Raw genomic sequence first — 26,008 nt, 5'->3', positions numbered from 1 at the left:
TTGGGAGGACAGCTGCGGCTCCTTTGCTGCCTTGGTGCCTCTTCCTCCGCCTGTCCGCGCAGCTAGGAGCTAGAGCTGGCAAAAAGCAATGGAGTGCTTTAACGTGGGCCCTTTGGTCAAGCGAAGGGATTTTGTGCAGTTCGGAAGCTTAGGAAGCTGTTCTAAAGGCTGCGAGAGCCTCGAATCTAACAACAGCTTTTAGGTACCTTTCGCCTGACTTGTGTCGGTTTTTACTGCTCCCAGGTGTTCAAACGCTTCGTCGAGATCGGCAGAGTTGCTTTCATTTCCTTTGGGCCACATGCTGGCAAGCTGGTGGCCATTGTGGATGTTATTGACCAAAATAGGGTAAGCTACAAGTGCCGTACTTATTTTCCCCTTCCTGCCTTAACACAAGCCTGCCCGCTGAGACAGAGTATATCAATATTAAATGAAATTGTCTGTGAATAGGTTTTTCAAAGAAACAAGCAACTGACAAAAAGATTGGATTTAGCAGCTGTTATATATGAAGCTTTGTCAAGGTTTTTTTTTTACTCTTAAGTGAATATATATTGCCCTCTCTGCTACATTTTCTAGGAAAAGTGGGCAAGCAATGTCAGTTAAAGTCTAAAGCTTATACATGAAAAGGCACTAAGGCATATTTAAGGAAAGTGTTTGTGCTCGGGGACTCTTCATGTAATGATCCTGAAAAAGCTGGGGAAGAAAAAAAAGATGGAATATGTTATCTTAGTTATGTATGCTTTTTTTAAAGTTCAGTTCTTTTTTTTTTTTCCCAAAGACAAAGATGGCCTTTAAAATTAGTTCTGTAAAGCTTAGGTTGTATATGTAAGACTTCGTAATCTTTGTATTTGTGTAAACTTTTAATTTTGGAACATTATTGTCAAGATACTGTCAATGTGTTATTAGGAAGCTGATGTCTAAAGTGTGGTGGGAAAACTGCTGAGAAAAACCTTCTCCATTTGTGTTTTTTCAGGCACTAGTTGATGGCCCCTGCAGTGGTGTCAGAAGGCAGGCTATGCCCTTCAAGTGCATGCAGTTGACTGACTTTGTTCTCAAGTTTCCACACAGGTGAGTTGTTGGCATTTTTTTAACCCAATTAAAAAATACCCATGCTATCACTTGACAGAATTATGTGATCTGATTCTTTTTAAATATAGAAAGTTCATACAATATTTAACATGTGTGTGCAGACCGTTTTACAATAATTGAACATGTTTAAGCTTTCATTACTGATAGTGGCTGATAACTGCTGTTCAGGAGCAAAGGAAATAGCACCCTGGCCTAGGCAACTTGTGGATAATTGTGGAGTGGGTGGTGTGGGGGAAAGGAGTTGCAGTAAGTGCTATTTAGTTTCCCTTTTGCTACTGCTTAGGCCACCTTCAGATGTTAAATACATTTCCCTGCCTACAGAACTACACTTGAATTGTGTGAGGCTGGACTCATTCTGTTCCCTTTGGCTTACTTGCCATGTGAGTTTGTGTAGTTTAGAAACAGAAATTGCTGCCTTTCTGATTCTGAGCCAATGCTGTGAATAGTATGAGCATACCTCTTGGGAGGCGCTCATCTGTCAGTCCTAGCAAAGCATTTACACAACAAAATGTTAATTAAGCCACAGAGAGGTGTTGACTTAAAGTGTCTGAAGGGTGATCCTCCCTTGTATGAAATTTGATGGGACAGCATCGTAGAGAACCTTTTTAAAATACTGTGGATATAACTTTGTGACTGTCTTAATGCAGTGCTCGTCAAAAGTGTGTACGAGTTGCCTGGGAGAAGGAAAATATAAATGAAAAATGGGCAGCAACAAGATGGGCAAAGAAGATCGAAGCCCGAGAAAAGGTACAGTTTGTCAAGGGATGAGTAATACAAGCTTCTGCTGATTAAAATTAGGTGCAGTCTAATAAACTGTATATTCAGTTGTAGGCTGAAGTAAAGATAGACAAGGCACAGGTTCTTAGAAGTTTCTACCTATCAGCTTCTTGTATTCTAACAGTAAATGTGATTTTACTCAGTAATTTCTATAACCATTTTTGTTCATGCACCATCATTTCCTAACAAAAGCCTTAAGTAACAAACTAGTTTTATATGTGCAGCTAAACCTAGTTGAGAGGTGATCAGAATTACTTGTGGAATGCTTTGGAGCAGGTTACTTTTTCTACTTGTATAGAGTATCATGACTGCTTCTTTTCCAACAGAAAGCCAAAATGACTGACTTTGATCGCTACAAGGTTATGAAAGCAAAGAGAATGGTAAGTGTTTGAGCATCGCTTCCTCGTGGGGTTAATTCTTGTGGCTTTTGCTTTAGAGTCACGTACAGACAGATGTTAGTAGCCTTTTATAGCTGGCTGGGATATGGAATGACAAAAAGCATGTGAACACCTTAAATTTTTTCTTATCTCACTGGCCACTGCTTTGTCTTCAGGACTTGATCGAACTTGAACATGTGATCTCTGTGTTAGTCTTCTAAGTTACAGCTGAGGAAGGAATTACCTGCTGATGAAATCAGATGTTCTTGGTGTTAGTATTTGATTGCATAATGAAAGTCTTCACATGTGAAATATATTGGGGTGCCCATGTTACCAGCCAGAGTCATGTTTTCTGCTTGGTAGATTGGAACAGTTTTAGGTGGAATTTGACCTTGTAAACGTAATACATGGCAAATCTTTTGACTACGTGATTTAAGTGCAGTGGGTTAGCAAAGGGTGATTATCAGAAAGGGCAGAATATGTAAGCTTGGAATTTAAATTAAGGTGTAATATTTGAGCTGTTGCTGTTCTCATTCTGATGAATAGTATGCATGTTCCTTTTTTACAGAGGAACAGAATCATCAAGCATGAAATGAAAAAGCTCCAGAAAATGGCTTCTAATAAAGGCAAGAAGACGGAGAAGGCGCCAAAGACAGAAAAAGTGCCGAAGAAGGAGAAGGCGCCAAAGAAGGAGAAGGCGCCAAAATCTGAGAAGGCACCAAAATTGGAGAAGGCGCCAAAGGCGCAGAAATAAAATGACCTTCTGGTTACATGCGACTTTGTGTCCTTGTTCCTATTCTTTAAAATTAACAGCTGGTTGAAACACCCGACTTTAATTTTAATTATAAGTTTACTTTTGCTTCTGACCAAGAATTATCTGTCTCATTTATTTTAATGGTTATTGTTTATTAGTGTTTCCCAAGGTAATGTCAGTTCCAGACATTTTAAAGCAGTCTGCTATTGAAATGGTCGAGAATGAACAAAATTGCTTGCACAGTCTTGAATCTGGAAGATGAGAAATAAAATACACTTTGTTTTCCTGTATAAATTAAGGCATGAACTGAAAGTATGTGTTCTGGTTAGAATTGTCAGCGTTTGAAAGCCTGACAAATTGTTCGTACGCTGTAAGTTACTGCATATTTTCTAAAAAAGACCCGACCTGTTTTTAAGTAGTGACCTGAAATACTTGGAGGAGACTTCACATGTCTGACAGCACAGTTCTCCTGACAATAATAAGTGATGTACTAACTATATGGAAATCTGTGAGTTGTGCTTGAGCGTGCTTGTCTTTCAGAATGTTTAAAGTTAGTAGTTTATGTCAAAACCTGAGCCTAATTACAGTTCCTTAAACTATGCAGAATATAATTCCTACTTAATCAAAACTATTAAGTAAAAGAGGTCATGACCTAAAAATTACTTCATCCACCTGAAACACCAAAGTGTTTGATTTAGTCTTTGCCTTATAATATTTAAGTACTAGTCTCAGCATCCATATTTTCCCGTGTTTTCTCCTGTGTAGTTGGTTGGCAGGGGATAGATTATGTTCACGTAGAAGTCAGATTTAAAAAGCAAATTACTTTTACAGTCAAATATAAAATGGAGGAGAGAGAATATATATTTTGGAAAATTAAGTTTGTAAGACCTTTAAATATATTATCAAATACGTATTGGTAAATATACTGATAAACACATGCTTTGGAGTAGTGATGTGGCTTAGTGTTGCTTATTTCAGCCAGAATTGGGCATCTGCATGCTTAACACTTTAAATAATGTTGTTTCAGGCTATTTTTATGCCTTTGGAAGTTGAGTTTCAAGCACATGGTTGATTTGAATGGATTTAACAGCTAAGAAAAAAATAATCAGAAATTCTGCAAATTAAAATCTGTGTTCAGGCATCCTGAGATCTTAATTTCAGATTGGATTTTAGAGTTGTTAAATCTGTCTGCTCTGAATCTTAACTTGAAAGGTATATCAAGCAAGAGGTCCTTCAAGGTGAAAGAGTTGTTCTTAGGGTTTTTTGTGGGATTTTTTATGTACTTCTATTAAGCTCACACTAGGAATAACTGGTAAAAGTGTCTGCAGAGAAGATCTAAGTGTCTTCAATCATGATGGAACATGCCAAGAGGGCGGGCGGGCTGCCTGCGGCTGAGCCGTGTCTGCCCGTGCGAGGGCATGGAGAGCGATGTGCTGTGTAAGAGCGAGGCGATGTTAGGAAAAGAGGGTGTTAACGTGCCTCAGAGGAAAGCTTGGCTCTGGAATGCCATGTCTGCCATCAAGAGCTGCTGTAAAAGTACCGTTTTCCTACAGCTTGGAGGAAAGGGGAAAAGCGGTGGAATGTTTGGTATGTGCACTGTATTTCTGACAGCATGTTCTGCATGAGCAGCATCTGGTGCTCCTGGCAACTCCTGGCACCTCTCTGAAACTTCTTGCAGCGTTCCATCCTTGGTAGTCCACATTCCTTGCGGTCCACGGGTGCTGTGTTACCTGTGAAACTGATTTGTCTCTCTGAAAGCTACGGGGGATACGGAAAGCTGCGGAAGCGCGGGTTTGTTTCTGAAGGTTACCACGCGGTGGCGATGTTGGCTCTTCACAAGGTTGTTCCCGAGACTTGCCCAAACCGAGCAACTGCTGCCTTTTTGTGTGAGGAACACTGCCAGACAAAGGGAATGGCACAAACGTTTGAGAGCAATGGACATGCTTATTCTCTATTTATTTTGCCGTTACAGTTGACCAGGATATACTTTGCTGGACTCAGGATATACCTCACTAATTTGCTTTGTGGAGCTGAGTGTAAAGAAAAGGATCTGCTGTTTAGAAAGCTTAAAGTGAAGCCCTAGGATTTATTTTCTCAGCCTTTTTCACACAGATTATGTAGGGGCCTTGCTGGAGGAAGAGCAGAGAACGGATTCTATCCCAGCTGACTACTGAGATGAGCTCTACTTCCTAAACTGAGAGCAGCAGTGGGCAAATCCAGTCCTAATCTCTGTGCTGCAAAATGTGGGAGACATGATTCCAGGAGCGGGATTGGATCTTTTAGGATAATCTGTATCTAAAAAATATAAAATCTGCTGTTATTGTGGACCAAGTGCAGATTTGGGATGAGTGATTCACTGGTGATGTGTATCTCTTCCTCAAAAAAGGCAATATTTAAGTGCTTTTTCTTCTTTTCTAAACATGTCTGTTGCTGTGTTTGGCATCTTAATGTGTTTCAGTTTTGGAGACATAATAGATCTGCAACAGGAATCTTTGAATTTACTGATCCTTCTGATTTTCAAATACTAGTATTCAGGCTGTCCTTCAGCTGAGGTTTGCTTGGCATTGCATTTTCATGTAATTTGGTTTTGCAGTTACTTGTATGTTAACAGTAGATTGTACTGTCTCTTCTGAACCACTTCTGTGCCACTGGTGCTGACCATGGTCTTGTGGCAAATCTGTTCCACTCTACAGCTGAATTCTCTCTGTTTATTTTGTCCTACTTCACTTGTAGTGCCTCTCAAATGTTTACAGCTCTGTATATTTTCTATCCTTTCCCTCAGCCCACATTGATGTGTCTGAAAACAATAAGTAATAATGTTCATATTTAAATAGCATGGAAGAATAATATCTTTGATAGCAGCCAGAGCTTTAAGTAAGGACACAGTGAGAGGGCACAACATCTGAATATTTTTCGCAATAAATCAGCAGCCAAGACTTTAGAGCTACTCTTTGAACCTCGTATTTACAAAAGCCATGAAACAGAAGGGACCATTGCTAGCTGTATTATTGCAGTCAGATGCTATATAGAGGTGATGTAAATGAAGGATGGGGGAAATAGGCTTGTGAGCTTTTTCCTTCTTCCTTCTCTTGCTTCCTGGAGCCCCCAAATAACTTTACAGGGATTAAAAAAATTTTTTTGGTCATTTATCTTTTATTTCTACCGCTTGTCTCATTGCATTGCACATTGTGAGTCTCCGCTCATCCTGGAAGTCCTGTGGAGAATGGGAAAAAAATTCAGAGAATTTATGGCATAATGAAGTGAATTAAGTCTGACTTGCTGAAAGTGGCATAATTTTTGCTCTGGTTGCTTGAAGCGCTTTTCCAAAGTCCAGGGGGAGGCTGGCAAGCTGCTACTGTTGGCAGTGCATGTGGGTCCTTATCTCAGGTGTATGCAGGCTTCATTGATTCGCAGCCACCTGAATATTACCTTGGAATGAAGGATGGTCACACAGTGTCCCTGTTATGGCACAGCGGTGTGGTCCTCTGGCTCCCTCTGCGCCCCGCAGTCCCCTTTCCTCACCAGGCAGTTTTGAGTCGCTCTTCAGAAGGCAAAGGCATGGATAAATCAGTTGACAGGTAGGAACGGCCACTCGGTTGTGGCTGCACTAACCTTTCGCGTTGACACTGAACTGCACTGGACTTTACTGACAGATTCACTGGGAGCATAAGGTCTGCTAGGTTAGACCAGTGGTTCATCTAACCCAGCCTGGGTCTCCGATGCTGCCGATGGGAGATGCTGTGCTGGAAGAGGATGTGACTCTGGTCCCTTCCCTTGCACTTGCCCAGCATCTACAATAGCAGGATTAGGGATGCTAGAGGATACGCCCCTGCCTATTCCTCTTAGTATCTCTTTTAGACCTACTGTCCATTAATTTGTTCAGTCTTTCGAGTGTGTTCACACTACCTCCCTCCCTTACAATCCTGTGGTAACATATTCCAGAAATTCATTATCACTGTGTAGAAAACTGCTACTCAGCATTTTAAACCAGTCTCCTACTATGAGGACTAACAAGTATTTGAGACAAGAGCTACTATTCAGCCCCATCATGATACAAGGCAGACACCCTTGACAGCTGTAAGTAAGCTTGGAGATGAAGCTGAGAAACTTATTTCACAGAAGAGTGCATGGAAAGGAGGTGAGTTACAGTGTGTCCTCCTTCAGAGTGTCATGACTGGGTATTTGAGGGACTGTCAGAGTTGTCATTAAATGTCAACATGGGAAATTGTGTCATAGGACAGTTATTCCACTGCAAGACTTAAAAGTCTTATAAAGAGAGGATGAGGGAGCTGGTTTTTTTTAGCCTGGAGAAGAGGAGACTTGGGGGACACCTTCTCACTCTCTACAACTGCCTGAAGGGAGGTTGTAGTCAGGTGGGGGTTGGGCTTTTCTCCCAAGCAACCAGTGACAGGACGAGAGTTCATGGCCTGAAACTGCATCGAGAAAGGTTTAGGTTAGATATCAGGAAGCCTTTGCTCACACAGAGGGTGCTCAGGCACTGGGATGCACTGCCCAGGGAAGTGGTGGAGTCACCGTCCCTGGAGGTTTTTAAGGAGAAGCTGGATGTGGCACTCAGTGCTGTGGTCTGGCCAATGTGGTGGTGCTGGTTCATAGACTGGACTTGATGATCTCAGAGGTCTTTTCCAGCTTCAATAAATCCGTGATTCTGTGAAAAGCATCCCCATGCTGCACGGTGCCAACTGCTCTCTAGAATCCTACAGAAAATTTCAGAGAGCAGGCAGAAGGAAGTCCCAGTGCCATGCCACAGGATGAGGGTGCCCAGGGTCACAGGCACTGCCAACAGACCTGGATCACTGCTCAGGCAGGATATTTGATGTCATTGTGGTCCTTGGAACAGGACCTACAGACTGGAGCAGGACAGGCCCTGGCAATCAGACTTTTCTTCCTGGCTGTCTGGGACTTGGTTCTACTCAAAGCCTGTATGGACCTCAGCTACAGGGCTATTGCTTTGTATCATTAGGACATGATAGGAAGAAATCCCTAGGTGCTTGTACAGGATGAATGCTCCAGGCCTTCAAGATTTCCCCTCTCCTCTCCTACACTGCTCCATAGGGATATGACAGAGGTTACCAGACCACTCCCTCTGCTGTCTGAAAATTTCCAGAGCTTAATTCCTCTGTTTATTAGGAACTTTCTGATACTCAACCTGAATTTATTCATGGCTGATTTATAATCAGGAGACCCCACTTCTCACTTCTGTAGCTGCAGGACTGTCAGGAAAGATTCATGAGCACGTACATTGGTCAGACCCTATTTTCAGTAGTCACAATTCGAAGCTTTTGGATTGAATACTGCATGATAACTTCTTGTGTTAATGCATACATTTTCTCCCAGCCTGCTGTCATGGTAAAAGAGGAGTTTTCCCAGTGCAAAGGTATACAAACAGCCAATGCGATATCTTTGTGGACTCAATAAATCCTTCTAGGAAAAGAAAAAGGTTGCTTCTGTCTTGTTTTCAGTCTCTTTTTTTTTTTTTTTGAGGGAGAAATGTTCTGTGCATCATCTTCTGTTTATTTTTCCTCCTGTTTTTGTCCAGTCCTAGAGGTTTGAGCTGGTGGTTTGCTGAGATGCTCCAAGGGAAATTAAGTAATATCTTAGCTTGATGCTCCCTGGGCTTGGACACCAGTATGTCCTCAGTGAACCCAGGAGCACAGGCTCTGTCCCCAGCGTCTGACCTGTTCATGTGCAGAGGTAGGAAGTGAGTTTTCTGTCTCTGGAAGGTCTCGGAGAGAGCCACAGTCACGTTCTGTGGGGAGCCAAGGCATGAGGCACCAGTGCAAACCACTCCAGTCGTGTTAATGTGGATCACTCTGTGCTCCTGCCTGGCATCATACATACATACATCATACAGGGCTGTGGATGGTGCAGGAAAGCACCTCCTGAGCAAGATGAGCTTGGACAGCTCTGACTCACGATACCAAGGGAATAAGCTGAGCAGCTCTATGAACCACCAATGCTAATTCTTAGCCCAAATAATTCAGTTATTGCACCTGTTGAGGATTATTTTCTCCTGTGATGCTACACAATGGTTTCCAGTGGAGTTTTCCCAGGCTTGTCTGTGGCTTTTCCTAGCCACCTCCTACGAATGTGATAGCACGAGTGGATGGCTAAACAAAGTCTTTTATCAAGAAGGAACAAGGAGTGTAACAATTGCTAGGTACTGTGTTTTCCTGGTCAGACAAACTTGTTAACATCTCTGAGCAGACCATGGCATCTGTGCTGGCAGGGCACATTTGTGTGTCTCCACGGCAACGGGCGCAGCACCATATGCCATTTAAAAAATCATTTAGGGGGACTGCTTTACATATTAGATGAGAAACTGCCTCAACAACAGATCTCAAAAAGAGACATCAGTGCTAAAGCTTTTTTACGCTTGTTCTTCATCCAACACCCAGTATTTTTAAACAGTGACCAAGTTAAAGATACACAGACACATGCACACATTTATTTGCTAGTAAAGTTTGCAGATGGCGTGGGATTAGTGGAATAGTAAATAGTGGAGATCTAAATCTAATTGTAACAGTCCAAGAAAATGGTGTTTCTGATTCATCTGAGTGCTGCGATTTCTGTCTAGAAAGGAGAAGGGGAGAGGAAGAAAAGATAAGGCTTTTGCTGAAAGAATGGGGGTCTCTGCCTTGGGAAAGATGAAGAGGACAGAAGTGTTTAGGATGAGATACAGATGGAAACTCAATGTCAAAGCTCAAGTTGTTACAGCAGCTGCTGGCAGGGGGGAACTGAGGGAAACATGTCTCCTACAGGCACGTGGCTGAAGGCTGAGCCCTACAGGGCACCCATGTTGTGCCACCCCAGTGGGTTTGCCGTCTCCCATGGACTTGGCTTGTCATGACATGGGCGGGCTCTCAGTGACTGTCCACTCTCACACAAAGCTGAAGTTCAGTTGTTTCCAGAAGCTGGTGGAGGATGGAGGCTGAAGAGATCCTTAGTGTCATGAAGTGATCATAAAAGCTGCCTTTTCCTGGGGAAGCAGGCTAGGAAATGATTGCTTCTCTAATAACACAGTAAATCTCTTGACCATGGGGCATGGGTGGTAAGAACAATTTATTGGTGAAGATGGGAGAGCTTTTAAAATAGCCCTGAGAAATAAAAAAATTAAAAGGAAACCTTAACTCATTTGAATCATCACAGTTCATATCCTGCAAAAAATATGCTTCAGTCTGACAAGCAATTCAGTTTCTAGTGTTTGTCTAAAATGTAAACCAGAGGAATGAGTGATCTCCTCTGAAGGACTCAATAACTCTTTGTCTCTTTCTCCATATATTTGTGTTTGAGTCATTATAGCAAGGAGGATACAATAGGTATTTGTGGGAGGCATAAAGCCCACATGCTCAGGGAACGTGTTGTTCCTCTGCAGATGTTACTGTTTTCTCTGGCATCTTAAATGCTGCTCATAAAGGATTTCTCTCCTTTCAGGATGTGACCCCTTGCTTTTTGTCTTGAGTCACACAAATGGTGACGAAAGCATCCTGGCAGCATTAATTTACTCCAATTATCATATTGGGGGTGTGCAATTTCTTCATTGTGTTTACGAAAACTCTGTGCATTCTGTAAGTGACCTAGATGGAATTAATTTCATAGGAAAAATGAAGAAAACCTGAAAGACAAAAGTCTGTTGCCACCATTGAAAGAAATAACCCACATTCAGCATTTTCTCTACCTTAGTGACTTGGGGCTTGTCCCCTTTAGGGACAGTAGCTGGGGAAGTGGAGCATGGGAATGCATGATGCTCCAAAACCAAATGCAAAACTTTGTTTTGCAGCTAATCTTCTCCACATCCCAGGACCAGACTTGCAGCCACAGCGCTGAATGGGAGCTCCTCCGTCTCCCCATTCTGCTCAATCCTTATAGCCTTAATTTCCCATCTTTTTCACAGCTTTTGCACAGGAAGGCTGAAGTGTCAGGTTTTCCTCTATAGCCTATTCCTTAGTAAAGTTTTGAGGCCCATTACCAACAGATATAAGAGATAGAGGGTAAAAGAAGAGAAATTTGAAATCTTTCTGAGCAGCTCATTTGTAATCAGTAGTTGATAGATAGTGATTTATCGGGGTAGAGTTTGGGTCTCAGAAGTCCATTCAAGCTTATAATTATCTTGGCATGTGTGGAAAGTCATATTCATAGTCTCTCAAACCCATTAGAGCCTCACACTTTTCTAAAAGGAAGAAAATAAGCCCTTTAACTTTACTTTCTTAGAGGCAGAATAGCTTTCTGTTCCTTGTCAGCTCTTGAAATCTGTGCCCTCTCTGCAGCCTGTCTTTAGCTCCCAATGGAGAGGTGAACGTAGGTCCACTGGGACTAAAAGAGAAAGAAAAAATATTTCTGGGAGGAAAAAACAACCAATCAGCATATTTCCATCCTTTTGCAACAAATATTTCTCTGTGAGGACAAGTTAGGGGAAAGGTGAGTCAGTTTATGAAATGGAGGCAGAATTATACCAGAAGCTTTTGCTCATGTGTATAGTGGTGACATTTTTGGGAGCACAGAGGTCCCTGTGCTGCTGTGGGTACACTAGCATCCACGGCCACCTTTGCTCTCCATTGGTTTCCTTGGGCTCTGTCCTGCTACTGCGTTTCCCTCAAGGGAAGGTCTCAGCTCTCCTACTTCAAAGTACTTGTTCCTGGCTAAAGTGAATCTGCCCGGTGATATCAGCAAATTCATAAACTATCTGTATGGTCTAGCATGAGCCTTAGGGGAGCCCCCCATTCTGGTAAATGCCAGACAAGAGGGAGCAGGCTTGGCAGATCTTTGATACTGGAAATGATAGGTCATCTTGCCTGAGACCTTAACATGAGACCTGACTGTATTGCAGGCTTGTATTTTGCCTGTAAGCTGGGATCAGTCTCACCTTCCTGCTCTCTTCTGTCTCCCTTTGTACCACATAGAAGTTTCCTGGAGTGGGGATCATCCCTTATCATACAGAGGTGGCATCAGTCTGGTTGAAGGACTGGCCTTAGCTAAAATCAGGGAAACCTCAGGTAAATCTATGTGTGAGCAAGCAAGCTGTATTTCAAGCTGTAGGCACGCCTGTGAGACATGAGAAGAGGTGGTCAGGGGGCAGGAAATTAAAAAAAAAGAGAGAAGGAAGTTTCCACTACCCAGGTAATCACAAACTGCCCAGAATTAAGTAGCAGGGATACTACCGATTGGGGCTGGGACTGTGCTGGCAGGCTCAGGACTACCCAATTCAGGTCCCACGTAGGTATGGCCATATGGGCTTGGGGAACCTCCTTAGGAAATGGGTTCATAATACACTTGGTTCTCAGGTCTTGCTGTGTTTTTAATCTGCTTTTTTGTGCTGTGAACATAATAAAAAAAACTTCTCCAGAAGGAAGGGAGCAGAAATCAAACTGAAATTTCAAAATGCCAAGATCGGAGCGTTTGTTTTAAGGCTTGGTGGGTTTATCATACCGGTTCGGCCACTGATCCCTTAAATCTGCCTCTCACAGCAGCTGTGCATGCCTGTTTCTCATGGCTAATTCCTCAAGTATCAGGTGTGCATTTTAACTGGTTATTTGCATGGAGAGGCAAGCTGGAGAGATCTGCCAGAGCGCTTGGCCTGTCAGTCAAGGCTCGCAACGCTGCTGCATTGACAGGAATAATTTTGACAGAAAATTGCATATAAATTGAATAATTTTAAAACTAAGAAAGGGAGATGAAAGCAAATACTTTTGAAATGAGGCGACACCAATGAATTGAGACACGGAGGGGTTCAGCCTCAGGGTCCCTGCATATCTCCCCTCCGGCACTCAGTTGCACCTTCCCAACAGCCACAAGCTTGGTCCGACTTTGCCCCGAAGCTAACACTAGGTCATTGCCAATTACCTAATACTGACTAATTATATTAGAAATATTGGGTTATTAGCTGCCCCAGCAGACTGGCCTAAAGGAAAATGTTGTAACATATTCAAGACTGCCCAGGACAGCCAGGGAGGCAGCGAGGTCAGCAGCAGTAATGGGAGTTTTTTTCCATTCCTTTCTCCCACACAAGGGTGTTTTGGAGGGGTATATGCTGAAGCTAAAATCAAACTCATTGCTTTTGTGTGTAACTTTCAATCCACTTTTCTTAGCTATAGTTCTGAGTAGCAACAAAATGTGTTGCGAGGCATATCATATAAAAAGTAAAAGTGCTCAATTAACCAAGGGGTGTGAAGGAACTGACGCAGTGTGACTGGCAGAAGTGTCTGCTGGGCAGAGCATCACACTGCAGTTGTTGCTTAGGCAGGTCATTTGAAATGTTACTGTAGGACCATGCGTGGTCAGTGAGCTAGAGCAGGGGTTGGGGATGCAGGAGCTTCCTCCAAGGCTCTGCCACTGCCCTCCCATGCTACCTTGGTCAACTCTCCCTAAGCCCCACCCTCTCCTCTTTCCAGACTACCAAATCTTCAGTGTCACACACAATAGTTTGTACTGTACCTTTGTTGGACTACTCAAAATGCAAGCATCGGTAAAGAATACAAAAAAGTGCAGCTGCATTGGCTGGGTGCTGCAGGGCTCACCCCACTGCGGCCCTGCCATGGGGCACTGCGGGGTGTGAGGGTCTCCTTCCCCCAGCCCCTGGGGTCACCCCTCTCCTGGCAGCATTTGGGCACTTCAGCTGGAGAAAAGCAGGTACCTGAGCACCCCAAACCCACTTTTAACACATTAATGCCTTTTAAGTGGATAAGAAATCTTCTCCTGGGGCTGCAGCCACTCCAGGTGCTGGTGTGGCACAGCTCCTTGCTGGGCTGTTACTGAAAGGCCAAGCAAAGTTAATAAAAATCCAACCCAAAACCCACTTTTAACACATTAATGCCTTTTAAGTGGATAAGAAATCTTCTCCTGGGGCTGCAGCCACTCCAGGTGCTGGTGTGGCACAGCTCCTTGCTGGGCTGTTACTGAAAGGCCAAGCAAAGTTAATAAAAATCCACAAAGGGCATTTTCTCAGGCACCTGTGAGCAGACTTGAGGTTCGCTTTCCTGGCTCTGGGGACGATGTCGTCCCTGGGGCTCTTTCTATCTCTCTGCTTGCCTGGCACCGAGGTCACCAGGAGCTTGGGAAGAGCAGGTGTGTCTTCAGCCTCCTTTACCTGTGCCTCCTGGCTCAATTCAGCCTTCGCTATTAAAAAAAAAAAAAAAAAAAAAAAAAGAGAGAAACAAAAAACAAAGCAAAAAAAGCGGAAAAAAGCAGCAAGAAGGGCTTTTATTGTGAAAAAGAGACTCTTCGAATGCCTGTTTCCCCCTTCCCACCCGCTCCGATCCCTCCCAACTGGGAGGTGGGACTGGGATGAGGCAGAGTTTGAAAACTGGCAGCTGAAGTTTGAAGGGTGCCCCGGAGGGAGCTGGAGGCACCCACCGCACATCGCGGCAGGCACCAGCAGCCTCTGGCAATGCAGAGCCGACCCTCAAGGACTGCGGAGAGCCTGAGCGGCTGAATGACTCCTGAATGACAGCCCCCAGCCCCGGTTAATGGCTCGGGGAGAGGAGGTTGGCCGATTAGTCGCTGGAGAATTATTATTTTTTTTATCGTTGCTGGGTTTTTTTCCCCAATTTTGTATTTTGTGGGTGTTCCTGGTTTTGCACGGAAGCACTGCGGGCGACTGGTGCCTGGCTCAGGAGGTGACCCTGTGCTGTGTTGCCTGAACTGGTGAAGCACACGAGGAGGAGCACGTCAGCCAGTGGTGTGAGACATGGTAGGATTTAGGGGTTTTCTTCCTAAGCTGGTGGTGGGAAGTGATGCTGAGGTCTACTCAGGGACAACAACCCTACGGGATGAGGTGCAAGGCCATGCCCTAGCTGTCTCTATCCTGGGTGCAAGCCCAGCAGGACCCCTCAGAGGATAAGGCAAGAAAGACACAGACCCTCTTCAACATGTTTCTATCCTAAATAGCCCTAGGAGTGGACAAAGCAGATCATAAGAATGCCTGTAAAGGCAACCTGAAGCTGCTTGTAGCTAAATGCACTGATGTCATCCAAAGAGGTGAAATTCACCTTTTTAAAGAGCCTGGGTCATATTGCTTCAGGTAGAGGAGGAGTATGGGGCAAAGGCAGTAAAGTGCAGATGGACTTGGAGAACACAAAGAGTCCCTCCATGCTTTCCATTTAGTCCCCACAAAGCACAGCGTTCTCATAAAAAAGTCTCAAAACCAGTCAGCTTGGCGAGGGAAAACTTCCCTCCCCAAGAGATGTTGTGTTTCCGCAGCGTTAGCAGATTTCTCTGCATCCGTGGAACATTCCAAACCTTAGCATGGTCTTCATGTCTTCCAGTTTTAGCACTTTGGTTTCCAGATCCATCTGAGCAAGCACACGCCAACTGAGCTGGGATGGGGCCACTTATCGCTCCTCGTTACCGCTATCCCACCAAAGGAAAGCTGGGGCATCATCCCATGGAATTTGAACCGGGAAGGGGGCTCTGTCTCTGCTCTGCCACCTCAGCCCTTGCAAATCTCATGTCTGGCAGGGTTTGCAAACATGTGTGATGTGTGAGCTGAGGAAGCACCTGGTGCTGCTGCCAGCAACGGTGCTTTGGTGTCACTTGTGTCACTGAAATGTTTTTATGTCCTTGAGAGCATGGTGATGACTCGAAGTACCTCTGGGAGTAGTGGGCCATGCCAGACTTAACCAGGGTGTGCTACTGTTTGTGTGTGTGTGTGTGTGTGTGTGTATGGGGGGTACTGATGTAGTGCTTTGTGCTTTCCATACATAGACATTGCATTTGAGTTTCTTAATGAACTTCAGGAGCAGGAAAAATAGCCAAGGTTGGGGCTCTTAGCACTCCTTTTGGTGTCAGAGATAAGTTCTCCTTGTCAAAGAAAAAAACAAGGCAGCTCTCCCTGCACCAGCCTTTCATGCACAGTAACGCTTTCCTGTACAAGCTTTCATTATGAAACCTTTCAAGGAGTCTATAGCTTGTGCCAGGTACCTAGTGCTGTATCCCCCACAAGAGTTTTTGCTGGGATTTCCATTTAGCCTTGGTGCGGGAAGCTCTCCTTCTGCAGTCCTTTCCACTTTGTGAACTCTTGTATTGGTTGCTTTGATTCCACCCACAATCTGGGTTTGCTCTGGGCACCTGGAGGCAGGGTAGGGATGGTCATGAGAAATAAATTCAGACTGTGTGTGCCCTAAGCTGATTGTCTTGTTGCTTCATTTGCAGTGAAACCTTAAGCAAAATACTCAAGACAATTTTTAACTTCTTTCAAAATCACTAGGAAGGTGACCACTTGCAGAAAGCCAGAGAGATCCTGGCTGTGAGTTTTGCTTTTAGTATGGAGAGCGTGCTTGCAGCCAGCTGCTGTTGGATCTGGCTGCTGTACGTGCCCAACCTGCCAGAGCAGCGAGTGCTGGGGGATGACTGCATAACAGAAACATCTTCTTTATTCTGGTTTCAAAATCTGCCAGCGAGTAGTTTCCAACTGCTCTGTCGTTCACCTCGTATAAGTCAGTCTAAGTTAGAGGGACTGATTACACTTTATTAATCCTCTGCCATAGATGCCAAATGCCTTAATTACCCCTTCTGTTTCAAACAGTCCATAACTCCAGGCTGCCTGTAGCTATTTGCCTTACCCTGAAGGAAAAGCCCCTTTTTTGGGAGCTGGGCCTCATCAGGGCTTGTACTGTATTTGCTCATTTGCTCGCTTGCTCACCCCATGGGGTTCTCTGGGAGAAGAGGTGAACTGAAGCGTGGCTGCTGGCAGGCTTTGCTCAGGACAGGGTCTGCACAACACAGGTGACGCTCAGAGCCAAGTCGCAAGCAGCTTTCTTCCCCTTTTTTTTATCTTTAAGTGATGGCTTAAACAGAGAAGAACAGGGCTACCTTTCTGCAGCTGAGGCCAGGGTTTGTATGAACAATTCTGTTTCGAAGAAAGCCCATAGGGCTGAAAGGCCCCACTGTCCTCCTCTTCCCTCCCCTTTGGAATTCCATGAATGTGCTTTCCTGCTGTCCAGGAAGGGAAAAAACCTGACAGCCAGCTCAGGGAAACCCAACTGGCCAACTTGGGCAATCTCTGCCAGCAAGGGAATCCAGCGCTGCCCCTTGCCAGCACCACAAAGCAGGTTTTGTGAGCCTCCACTGGGCACTGAGCAAACACTCCAGTTCCCCAGTTCTGGTCCTCCAGTTAGAAATGAAAACTGAAAATAAGTGGATCAAAATCCCTCCTTGCCAACACACAGAAAAAAACTGTGACCCCCAATAAATAAAACAGAACTGAGTGCCAAAATGCTTATGAGACTTTTAGTGGCTTTTCAGGTACTCATCAGCAGGATCAGTAAACTTGTCAAGAGCAAGAGGAAATAAAATTTGGTTTCATTTTAATGTAGTCCTCCCTATATTAAATGCAGCTCCGAATATGTTGCAAAAAAAGATGTGGTTTTCTAGCACTTCTGCTCTTTGCTGCTGTTGTGCGTAGAGGTGAAGTGGTGCAACCCGGCTGATGATGCTAAGTTAGAGCTGGTGAGCAGCCCAGAGACACAGCAAGAGAAGCCACTGAGGTGAGGATGAGTGTGAGGAAGAGGATCCGTGGTGGGTCCCAGCTTCCAGCTTTTAATTCCCTGGCTTTGGGAATCCCACAGGAATAGTCGGTATGAGCCACTGGCTGCAGTTGGAATTGAAACACTGAGGAGCAGAACTGTCGACTCCAGAATGCCATGGGGAACAAAGCGCATTGTTTTTCACCAGAAGAAACCCAGGCATTTTGAGGCAGTTTGTGTGTGAGACTTGAAGGGAAGGAGTTCAGCCTGTGGGCCACAGGCTGCTGCCCTCCTCCAAAGCATCCCCTGTGCAACCCCTCACAAACAAAGGCAAGACTGTTCAAAATGAATGGGGGCACGAGGCACAGATGTTGCACAAAGGCAAGCCACATCTATTTCGCCGGGAAAGGGGGCCCCCGTCTTGCTGTTTCAGCAGGCAGATGGGAAAGCTGCTCGGAAACCTCTGGAGCTGAGTGCAACTGGTTGGCCAAGAAACCAGGGCAAGGGGAGAGGGATAACGGAAACCTTGTGGGATTCTGCACAGCAGTGAGGAGAGCGAGGGAGCAATGTCTACCCCAAACCACTGCTCTCCCTCTCCCTTCTTGATGTCCCTGCCAGGATTTCTAAGTTGGGCTTCTCCCACATAGGTGTGAAGATTAGAGGAATGAGCAGACAGAGAGGAGGTACGAGGAGGACCTCCCTTGTCCTGTGATGCTAGCAGGAAGTCGTGCATTCAGGGCTGCTCAGATCCTTGCTGTCTCCTGTGAACATGAGGTGTTCTTTTGGGTCTGCAGTGACCTGGATGGTTTGGGTGCAGGTTGCTACCAGTTAATGTAAGGCTTTTAGCGGTGAAAAGTAATGGACATGTCTGCACATGTAAATGGTAGTAGACTTGTGCGTCTTGGTGACATGTCCTGAAAGACAACCAACAATCTCTTAGGAGATGTGTCTCCAAGAAGTAGAAGAATCAGCTAAGTGCAAGAGTCTGCAGTAAAAGCCCTGACTTTGAACTTAAACAGGAGAAGGATGAAACATCTGAAATCTTTTAGTTTGCTTACTTTAAGCAAAAGAAGTATGGCATCCTGGAGACTGTTTATTTTTTTGTGGTGCTTTGTGTTGACTTCTGGGATTAAACTGGAGGGGTCTTGAGCTGCACTGTACAGTGTTGGGATGAAAAGCACCCTGTTCGTCCCTCACAGTGTTGAATATTAACCTCCTTCAAGCTGAAAGATTTGCTCAATGGAAGCAAGAAGAATTATGAATCTTTACTTTTTCTCAGTGAAAATCGCACGATTTAGGGATGTCATCACTGATCTGGAGCAGATCATCTTGAGTGCCATCACACAGTATGTACAGGACAACCAGATGATCAGGGCCAGTCAGCTTGGATTTATGAAAGGTAGGTCCTGCTTGTCTATGACAATGTGGCCCATTTAGTAAATGAGAAAAAAGCTGTGGTTCTTAGCTACCTGGACTTCAGTAAAGCCTTTGACACTGTTTCCCACAGCATTCTCCTGGAGAAACCATCTGCTCATGGCTTGGACAGGCATACTCTTCTCTGGGTAAAAAACTGTCTAGGTGGCTGGGCCCAGAGAGTGGTGGTGAATGGAGTTAAATCCAGCTGGTGGCTGGTCACAAGTGGTGTTTCCCAGGGCTCAGTATTGGGGCCACTCCTATGTAACATCTTTATCAATGATCTGGACAAGGAGATTGAGCACAAGAGGCAGCTCTGCCTTAGACCACATCAGCTAAACCCCGTCATGCAGTGTCCTGCACCCAGCTGATGGCCATTCATCACCCTCATGGTGTCCTCTCTCTCCTGCCCCAGGGTCTCTGTAAAGATGCTAAAGTGGATGTTTGGGGTGTTGGGAGCCTTGCTGCTCTTGCAGGCTGCTGCTGGGGGCTTTATGAGCCCATGTTTTGGCTGTTCTTGTTCGGTCTGTTACTCCACTAGGACAGACCAAGGCAATGGGAATGGCATTATTATGCACAACTGCTGGGATTTTCTTGTTATGCAGAGCAGTTTCCAGCACTGACTGAAGATTTTGTTCAAAATAGTCTTTTGGATGGCAGGGTGTGTGAGAAGAGCCAGGGCAGAGGGGCATCTCTGGTATGAGGAGCCTCACAAAACCAGAAATAACAGGTCTGCGTGAGTTGACCTTGAGCAAGAAATGGGATGTCTCATTTCCAAGAATCAAAAACCTCAACGGGCTGCTACAGGGCCTGGAGTCAAAGGCGTGCCAGGTTATTACTAAAGAGAGGCTGTAGATCTTCAGGATTTCAAGTTTTTTACAGTTTGCTGTCCCAATATTGCTGTAGCAATAACTGAGAAGAAATGTGAAGGCAACATTATTTTAGAAGTTAGGGGAAGCACGCTGGCACCATCCCTTTAAAGTCAGGTTTTGGAGTGAATGGTATCAACACCACTTCACCCCTTTGTGCTGCTGCTGGACTGTTGTCCCATGCTAGTGCAAAGCATGCTCGTGTTACAGTTAGCCTATAAATCATCCCCATGGGGCAGAAGCTTTGCAGACTGTCTAATATTTAGCAAAGTACAGCATGTTTTAAAGCTTCACCCCAGAAAATTTAACTTGGTCATTTTCTGGTTTGGTTTTGGACACGCTGGGAAGGCTTGTGTGCCAGCTATGAGGACTTTGTAGACTCTGAAGGGAAGGACCCAGCACCATGTGGCAATATATCAGGTTTCCATCTCCTGGGTTTCAGAGGACCTAGTGTTTGCTGTGACTCCCTTGTGTGTGGTTTGTCCCCCTTCACACCCCCATAGTGCCTGGCTTGAGTTTCCTAAGCTGCTTGTAAGGAGCAATGCATGGAAAAGGGACTGCAGGGCCACCTGCCTAGCATATCCTTGCGCTGGTGCCAAATAGGGTGGCTTTCAGGGTGCTGCAATACAGTGTGGTCATGATTGTCTCTCCTTGAAGGGCATTTTCAGAATCATAGAATGGCCTAGGCTGGAAGGGACCTTAGAGATCATCTAATCCAACCTCCCTGTCATGGGCAGAGACACCTCTCAACTAGATAAGTCAACACATGGGGACTGAACGGGGATCGAACCCACGACCTTGGTATTATCAGCACCACACTCCAGCCGACTGAGCTAATTTTGGAGGAAAAAACCCAGCATCCCTGGCGGAAACCACACCAGACACAAAGTTGGTGCAGGTCTGCTAGGAATTATGGCCACTTCCATGTACCACAAGGCCGGATGAAGGACCACCTATTATTCACACCCCATAGTGATGTGGGTGGTGGTGGGACCTGGTGCTGTACCCATGTGCTGGGGGAGCACAGCAGGCCTACCCTCCTGGGCAGCAGTTCAGATCTCGGGCTACCTTTGAGGCTGGAAGTCATCATTTAATAGCTGTCTTTAGTAAACTCCCACTCTGTGAGCCATCTGTCTTCCCTGAACAGGATGAAATAGGAAGGCACTTAAGCACTTGAATGATGGATAACGGATGCTGCCAAAGATTTCCTTCTGCTTGGGCTTGCCCAATCACTCTGGGGGTGGAGGGGCTTTGTCTCTTTCCATGTCCTCAGCAAGGTTATAGGTACCCGCATGACCTTACCCTGTGTGCCACGTCCTCAACAAACCGAAAGAATTCCACGTTAAAACCAAAGAAAGGGGCTGTTCCCCTCCTGAATCAGGTTGAGGTACCTCCTCTGAGCCCTTCTTCCCAATTTGCCAGGAACCGATACAAGCACCACGTGGTGGGTACAAGGCTCTGGAGACATTCCTGGAGGTGGGGGCAGCCAGAAGATTTTTCCCTGTTGCCCTCCAAGCATGGTCATGGCAGGCTGTGTCTCCTGCTGCTCAGATGGTTTTGTGGTTCATCAAGTGAGCAACAAGCACGGTGCTGGGAGAGTAAGTACACCTCTGTGTGTTGCACCCTCCTGCAAAATGCACCGTACACAGTGTGCATCAAAAATAATGCACATACCTGCTTTTAAACTTCTCACTGGTGGCCTTCAGCAAAGTCCTCTGTGCTTGGGACCTTGGGGCAGGCAGATAGCCAAGAGGGACATGGCCATAGCTGAGCCATCCTGGCTCCCTTGGTCACCTCTTTGGGATGCTGGAGGGGTCTGGTGGTGCTAGTGCAGGGGCAGGATCCTTCTTCTGGATGCTAGAGGAAAACAGAGATGAAACCTCCTTTTAAAGGCCACATATTTCCATGACGTCTTTCTAGTTTTAGGGCTGCTTCTTACCGTCTTGGAAGTCTGGAGTTTGTTCTTTTCTTTCAAGCTTAGCAAAGCCAATTTGATGCACTTTAAAAAGGAATTGAAAACATACTTCTCTTCTTCAAATTCTGCCAAGGTTCAAGCATCCCGGGAATACAATGTCAAAGATAAAATCCTCCCAAACAACTTAAAAAGTTTTATCCCCATGTGGCCTGGCTGCACAGGCTCTCTACCATGCCTTTGGGAGCCTGGGCTGTGGTCTATGTCCCTCTGACGAGCAAGGATATAATTTACTTATTGGCATCCTGGAACAAACAGTACCTCTCGTAAGCCTTTTTATGGGTTTTGCTTGTAGGTTGCCCTCTAGGAAATGGACCTAATTCCTAGCGAAGACGTGCTGTCCCGTCAGGATGTCAGTCTGGCAAAGCAGAGCTGTATGTATGGTTGGCATTTCAGGCTGAATCAGAGCCATAGCTTAAACTGCAGCATTTTTTTAGTTTGGCCTCAATGAAAGTCTCTTTGGAAAAGTATTCAGCTTGAGCTTGTAAATGCAACATTATTTCTAAAATGTTCTATTGTCTAGATTATTATTAAGTTTGCAGTATCAACTGCCAGCAATAACACAGAGACTGTACTTGCACTTTTTTTTCTTTTCGTTGTTGATGTGGCAGGGAAATACTGAATGGGACCGGGGAAGGGAGCTGAGCTTCACAGCACAATATTTCAGGCTTGGGGTGGGAAAGAAATGAAGCTTTAACTTACAGTGCCCAAACCTGAGCTTGCTGATGGAGAAGACAAAGTGGGTTTGGACAAAAATGATTCCTTAACCACTTGGACTGTGAATTGACTTGGCATTAAAGCCCAGCAGCCATTGCCATCTATTTGGCATCCACTGCTCTCCAGATGTGGATTAAAAAGGATTTTTTCCTGCAGTATTTCCAAGGTTCTCCAAATGGCTCCTGCATGTACATCCCTATCCCCTCCCAGGATACTCAGATTTTTGGCAGCCTGGCTCTATGCACACCCAGGGATGGTGTGAGTGTCCAAAGGTGGATCACCCCGCAAATCCTCTGTGCAGAAGAAGAGGGGTACAGTGAGTTTTGCTGATAGCAATGTGGGGCGTGTCTTTCCAGAGGGATAGGACTGGGGAAGCACCAGGATGAGTGCCTGGGAAGAAGGAATTGGGGAGGGAACTTGGCTGGATGCAGTGGAGATTTACAGTTAATCCTGTCCATCAGGATTAAGTCCATAGATGTAATTGCAGTTAATTCAATGTACTTTGAGATTGGAGAGACAGACTGTGAAGCACTTATGGTGTAATGAGTTGGAAGGAGTAAGGATATCAAGATATCAGGATCCAGTGCTTTTATGCCACAGCCATATTTTACTATGGTTAAATTGTGATTTAGACATTACACCTCCCCTAAACACTCCCTCAGGATGCCAGACCTGGGTTGTGGGTTCTTGGGAATAAGCACGTGTCTGCATGCTGTAGGGCTTGCTTGAAATCCAGGACATGAATGTTTTGGGTAGCTGAGCTCAGGTAGTACATGTGCTAGTTGGGGTTAGCTGTGGTTCTACAGCAAATCCTTCTCCCATCCAAGCAGCAGAGGGCCGGGGAAGCATCACGATCAGCCACTTGCCAGAAATTCTGCTCTCCCTCAGGGCTGCTCAGAGGCCATCCCCTGCCTGGAAAGGGGCCTGAGGCAATAATTTGATTGTGTAGTATGTTGCCTGGGACAGTTAATCATAGAACGTGTTGGGTTGGAAGGAACCTTTAAAGGTCATCTAGTCCAACCCCCCTGCACTGGGCAGGGACATCTTCAACTAGATCAGGTTGCTCAGAGCCCCATCAAGACTGACCTTGAATGTCTCCAGGGATGGGGCCTCCACCACCTCTCTGGGCAACCCGTGCCAATATCTCACCACCCTCATAGTAAAGAACTTCTTCCTAATGTCTAATCTAAATCTACCTTGCTCTAGTTTAAAACCATTGCCCCTCGTCCTGCTGCTACCAAGCCCTGACTGTGATCTAGGAAAGGACATTGCTCTCTGAATAGCCTCACCCTGGACTAGCTCCTTTTCACTCTGGGCCCTTAAGGGAGAGTTAAAACAGGTGATCCCCTAGCAGGACCTGAAAGCCCACACCAGACAGCCCCAGATCCCAGCAGAGGCCAGTATAAGCCACGTGTGAGCAAAGAACTTGGTCTGGTGGATGTGTTTTGCTGCACTACATTGTATTTCTGGGAGACAAACAATCAAATGAGAGCTATAAGGCTGAATCACTCCAAATGCACCATCTCTAGCTCTTATAAGCCGCATCAAATCTGCTCAGTCCTTGAGAGGGACACCTTGAAGGAAAATACCCATAGTTGCTGGTATCAAGTCGGTGGCTTTGTGGGTCCTCTTATCCACCTCGGCTGATGCAGTGTCTTTGGGAGGGATGTGGCATCTGAAGCAGCCTCCCTGCAGTGAGGGGCACAAAACCTGATGTATATTAGGGTAGGAGGTCAGACTAGACGACCTTTAAATGTTCCTTCCAACCCAATGCTTTCTATAATTCCTAGTGCTGGATCAGCTCATGAAGGGGCTCAGGCAGTGGGGTTGCCTGGGGCAGCTCCTCTCAGGGCAGGACTCATGCTGGGCAGCTGGTGGGAGCCTGCAGTCCTAAAAGCGACACAGCTGGAAATGCTTATATTCACCCATCTGCTTTCTGGAAGTCATTCTGGCTGCTGGCTTTCAATCCCCAGCATTTTAGCTCTTTAGCTATTTTTTTTCACCCCAAGCTTTTTATCTTATAAGCAATCTCTCATCCCTTCTTTGGCAGTATATTGTCCTGCTGTGCCTACCATGGGTGTACTTGTGCTTCCAAAAGAAATAATCGAAAAAAAATGTATCCACTTGAATGTTGCCTTGACTTCCACTGTGGGTTTAAGCCACTTGGAATCGCCTGTTATACAGCAGTGAAATGGTGTCAAGGTGCCTTTTGCCTCTCCAGCCCCTCAAAGTGTGTTAGACTGCCTGAGCCTGGGCGAGTACAGCACCGGAGCTCAGGCGAGCCCCAGCACTGCACACATGGGGTGCCTTTAGGCCCAAGATAAGGTACGAGCTTTGCAATGAAGGGAGACTTGCAGAGGATTTGCTCCTAACTGTGTTTCCAGCCTATATAATTTTTGTAAGTCTCTTTGGAGTGGAAAGTATGACTAAAAGGGGGGAAAGCAAGCTGTGTATATAAAGATATATACATCAAAACTTGGTGGTACCTGTCTAAAGGCAATTCCTTGGTGCCAGGAATCAAAATATTTTAGGTTTCAGATACAGCAGCTTGCATCCTTTCTTAAATACAGGCTGGCAGTTGGAGCTGCCTTGCTTTTGCTAGACACAGTGATGGACAGAGCTCTGGAGGCCTTGTCTCGACACACATTGAGATGTCCTGTGATCAAGGGCATGGGGATCCAGGTTATGGATTCAATGTGCAACCAGGATGGGAACCACTGAGAGTGTCCAGAGAGAAGTCTGAAGACAAATACTTTTTAGAGACTGAAAAGCATTTGCATCTAGCCAGGAATTTGCTCTGGTTTGGCCTTTTTGTTTTTTCTTTTATTTAATTTCAATTTCTTTTGTCTTTAAAGCAAAATACTTGATCATAAAGAATTCATCACCCGTGGGGTGATCCTGTACATTGCCACTGTAGGTATGACAATGTCTGTGGCAGGTCAGCTCTTGCTATGACCATCTTCTGACAGGATTGCAGCTAATTTCTGGCACAAATCCTGTTGCCAGCTACAGTGCTTGGGGAATACCTTTTCCAGGGAGCACACAAGCAGAGAGGCTGCTCCTCTAAAGCAAACCCCATTAAGCTTATTGAAAGCTCTGACTGGAGGAGTGGCGGACAGATCCGAGGGGTCTTTGGCCATAGCACCTCATAGGGACCCCCAGTAATTCTCTCCCTTTCCCTCCCCACAGGTCCAGCGGCTGTGGCGAAGGACAGGGCTGAAGCCCCCCACCCCAGTGGCCCTCGGGCTGCTGCTGGCCCTGGCACTGCTGGCCCTTGCCCACTTGACTCCACCACTGGACCATTCTCCCCAGCTTCTGCCAACATCATCTCCCCCAGGTTCCCGGCAGGAGGTGGATGCTCTTCTATCCAGGCGACGAGCCTGCAGCAAAAGTCTCCCTGTGCCCCCCACTCGCCTGAAGTGGGACCGGCCTCCTGGCCAGAGAAGGAGGAGGCAGCAGGAGGTGGCAGAGAACACTCCTCCGTGGCTCTCTGATGATGACCTCCAGAAGATGCAGCTGCTGGCCAGTGGCAGGGTGGTCTTCAAAACTCGCATCCCAGCCCACGG

At 45.7% G+C, this 26,008-nt stretch overlaps 1 protein-coding gene across 1 annotated transcript in view; it reads left to right on the top strand.

The window, feature by feature from the left end:
* Positions 1-243: 243 nt before the first annotated feature.
* RPL14 (ribosomal protein L14) overlaps positions 244-26,008 on the top strand; it is a gene marked incomplete at both ends in the record, with an annotated part of 26,196 nt that continues 431 nt past the window's right edge. Inside the window, 6 exons of the mRNA XM_009868845.1 lie at positions 244-345; positions 971-1,065; positions 1,734-1,833; positions 2,190-2,243; positions 2,809-2,982; positions 25,632-25,861. Of these exons, the coding sequence (XP_009867147.1) occupies positions 244-345; positions 971-1,065; positions 1,734-1,833; positions 2,190-2,243; positions 2,809-2,982; positions 25,632-25,861 (755 nt within the window). The remainder of the gene's footprint in view (positions 346-970; positions 1,066-1,733; positions 1,834-2,189; positions 2,244-2,808; positions 2,983-25,631; positions 25,862-26,008) is intronic.

This window comes from Apaloderma vittatum, unplaced genomic scaffold (assembly GCF_000703405.1).
Source record: "Apaloderma vittatum isolate BGI_N311 unplaced genomic scaffold, ASM70340v1 scaffold20794, whole genome shotgun sequence".
Lineage (NCBI taxonomy): Eukaryota > Metazoa > Chordata > Aves > Trogoniformes > Trogonidae > Apaloderma > Apaloderma vittatum.
This window is presented reverse-complemented; position numbering and strand designations above follow the sequence as displayed.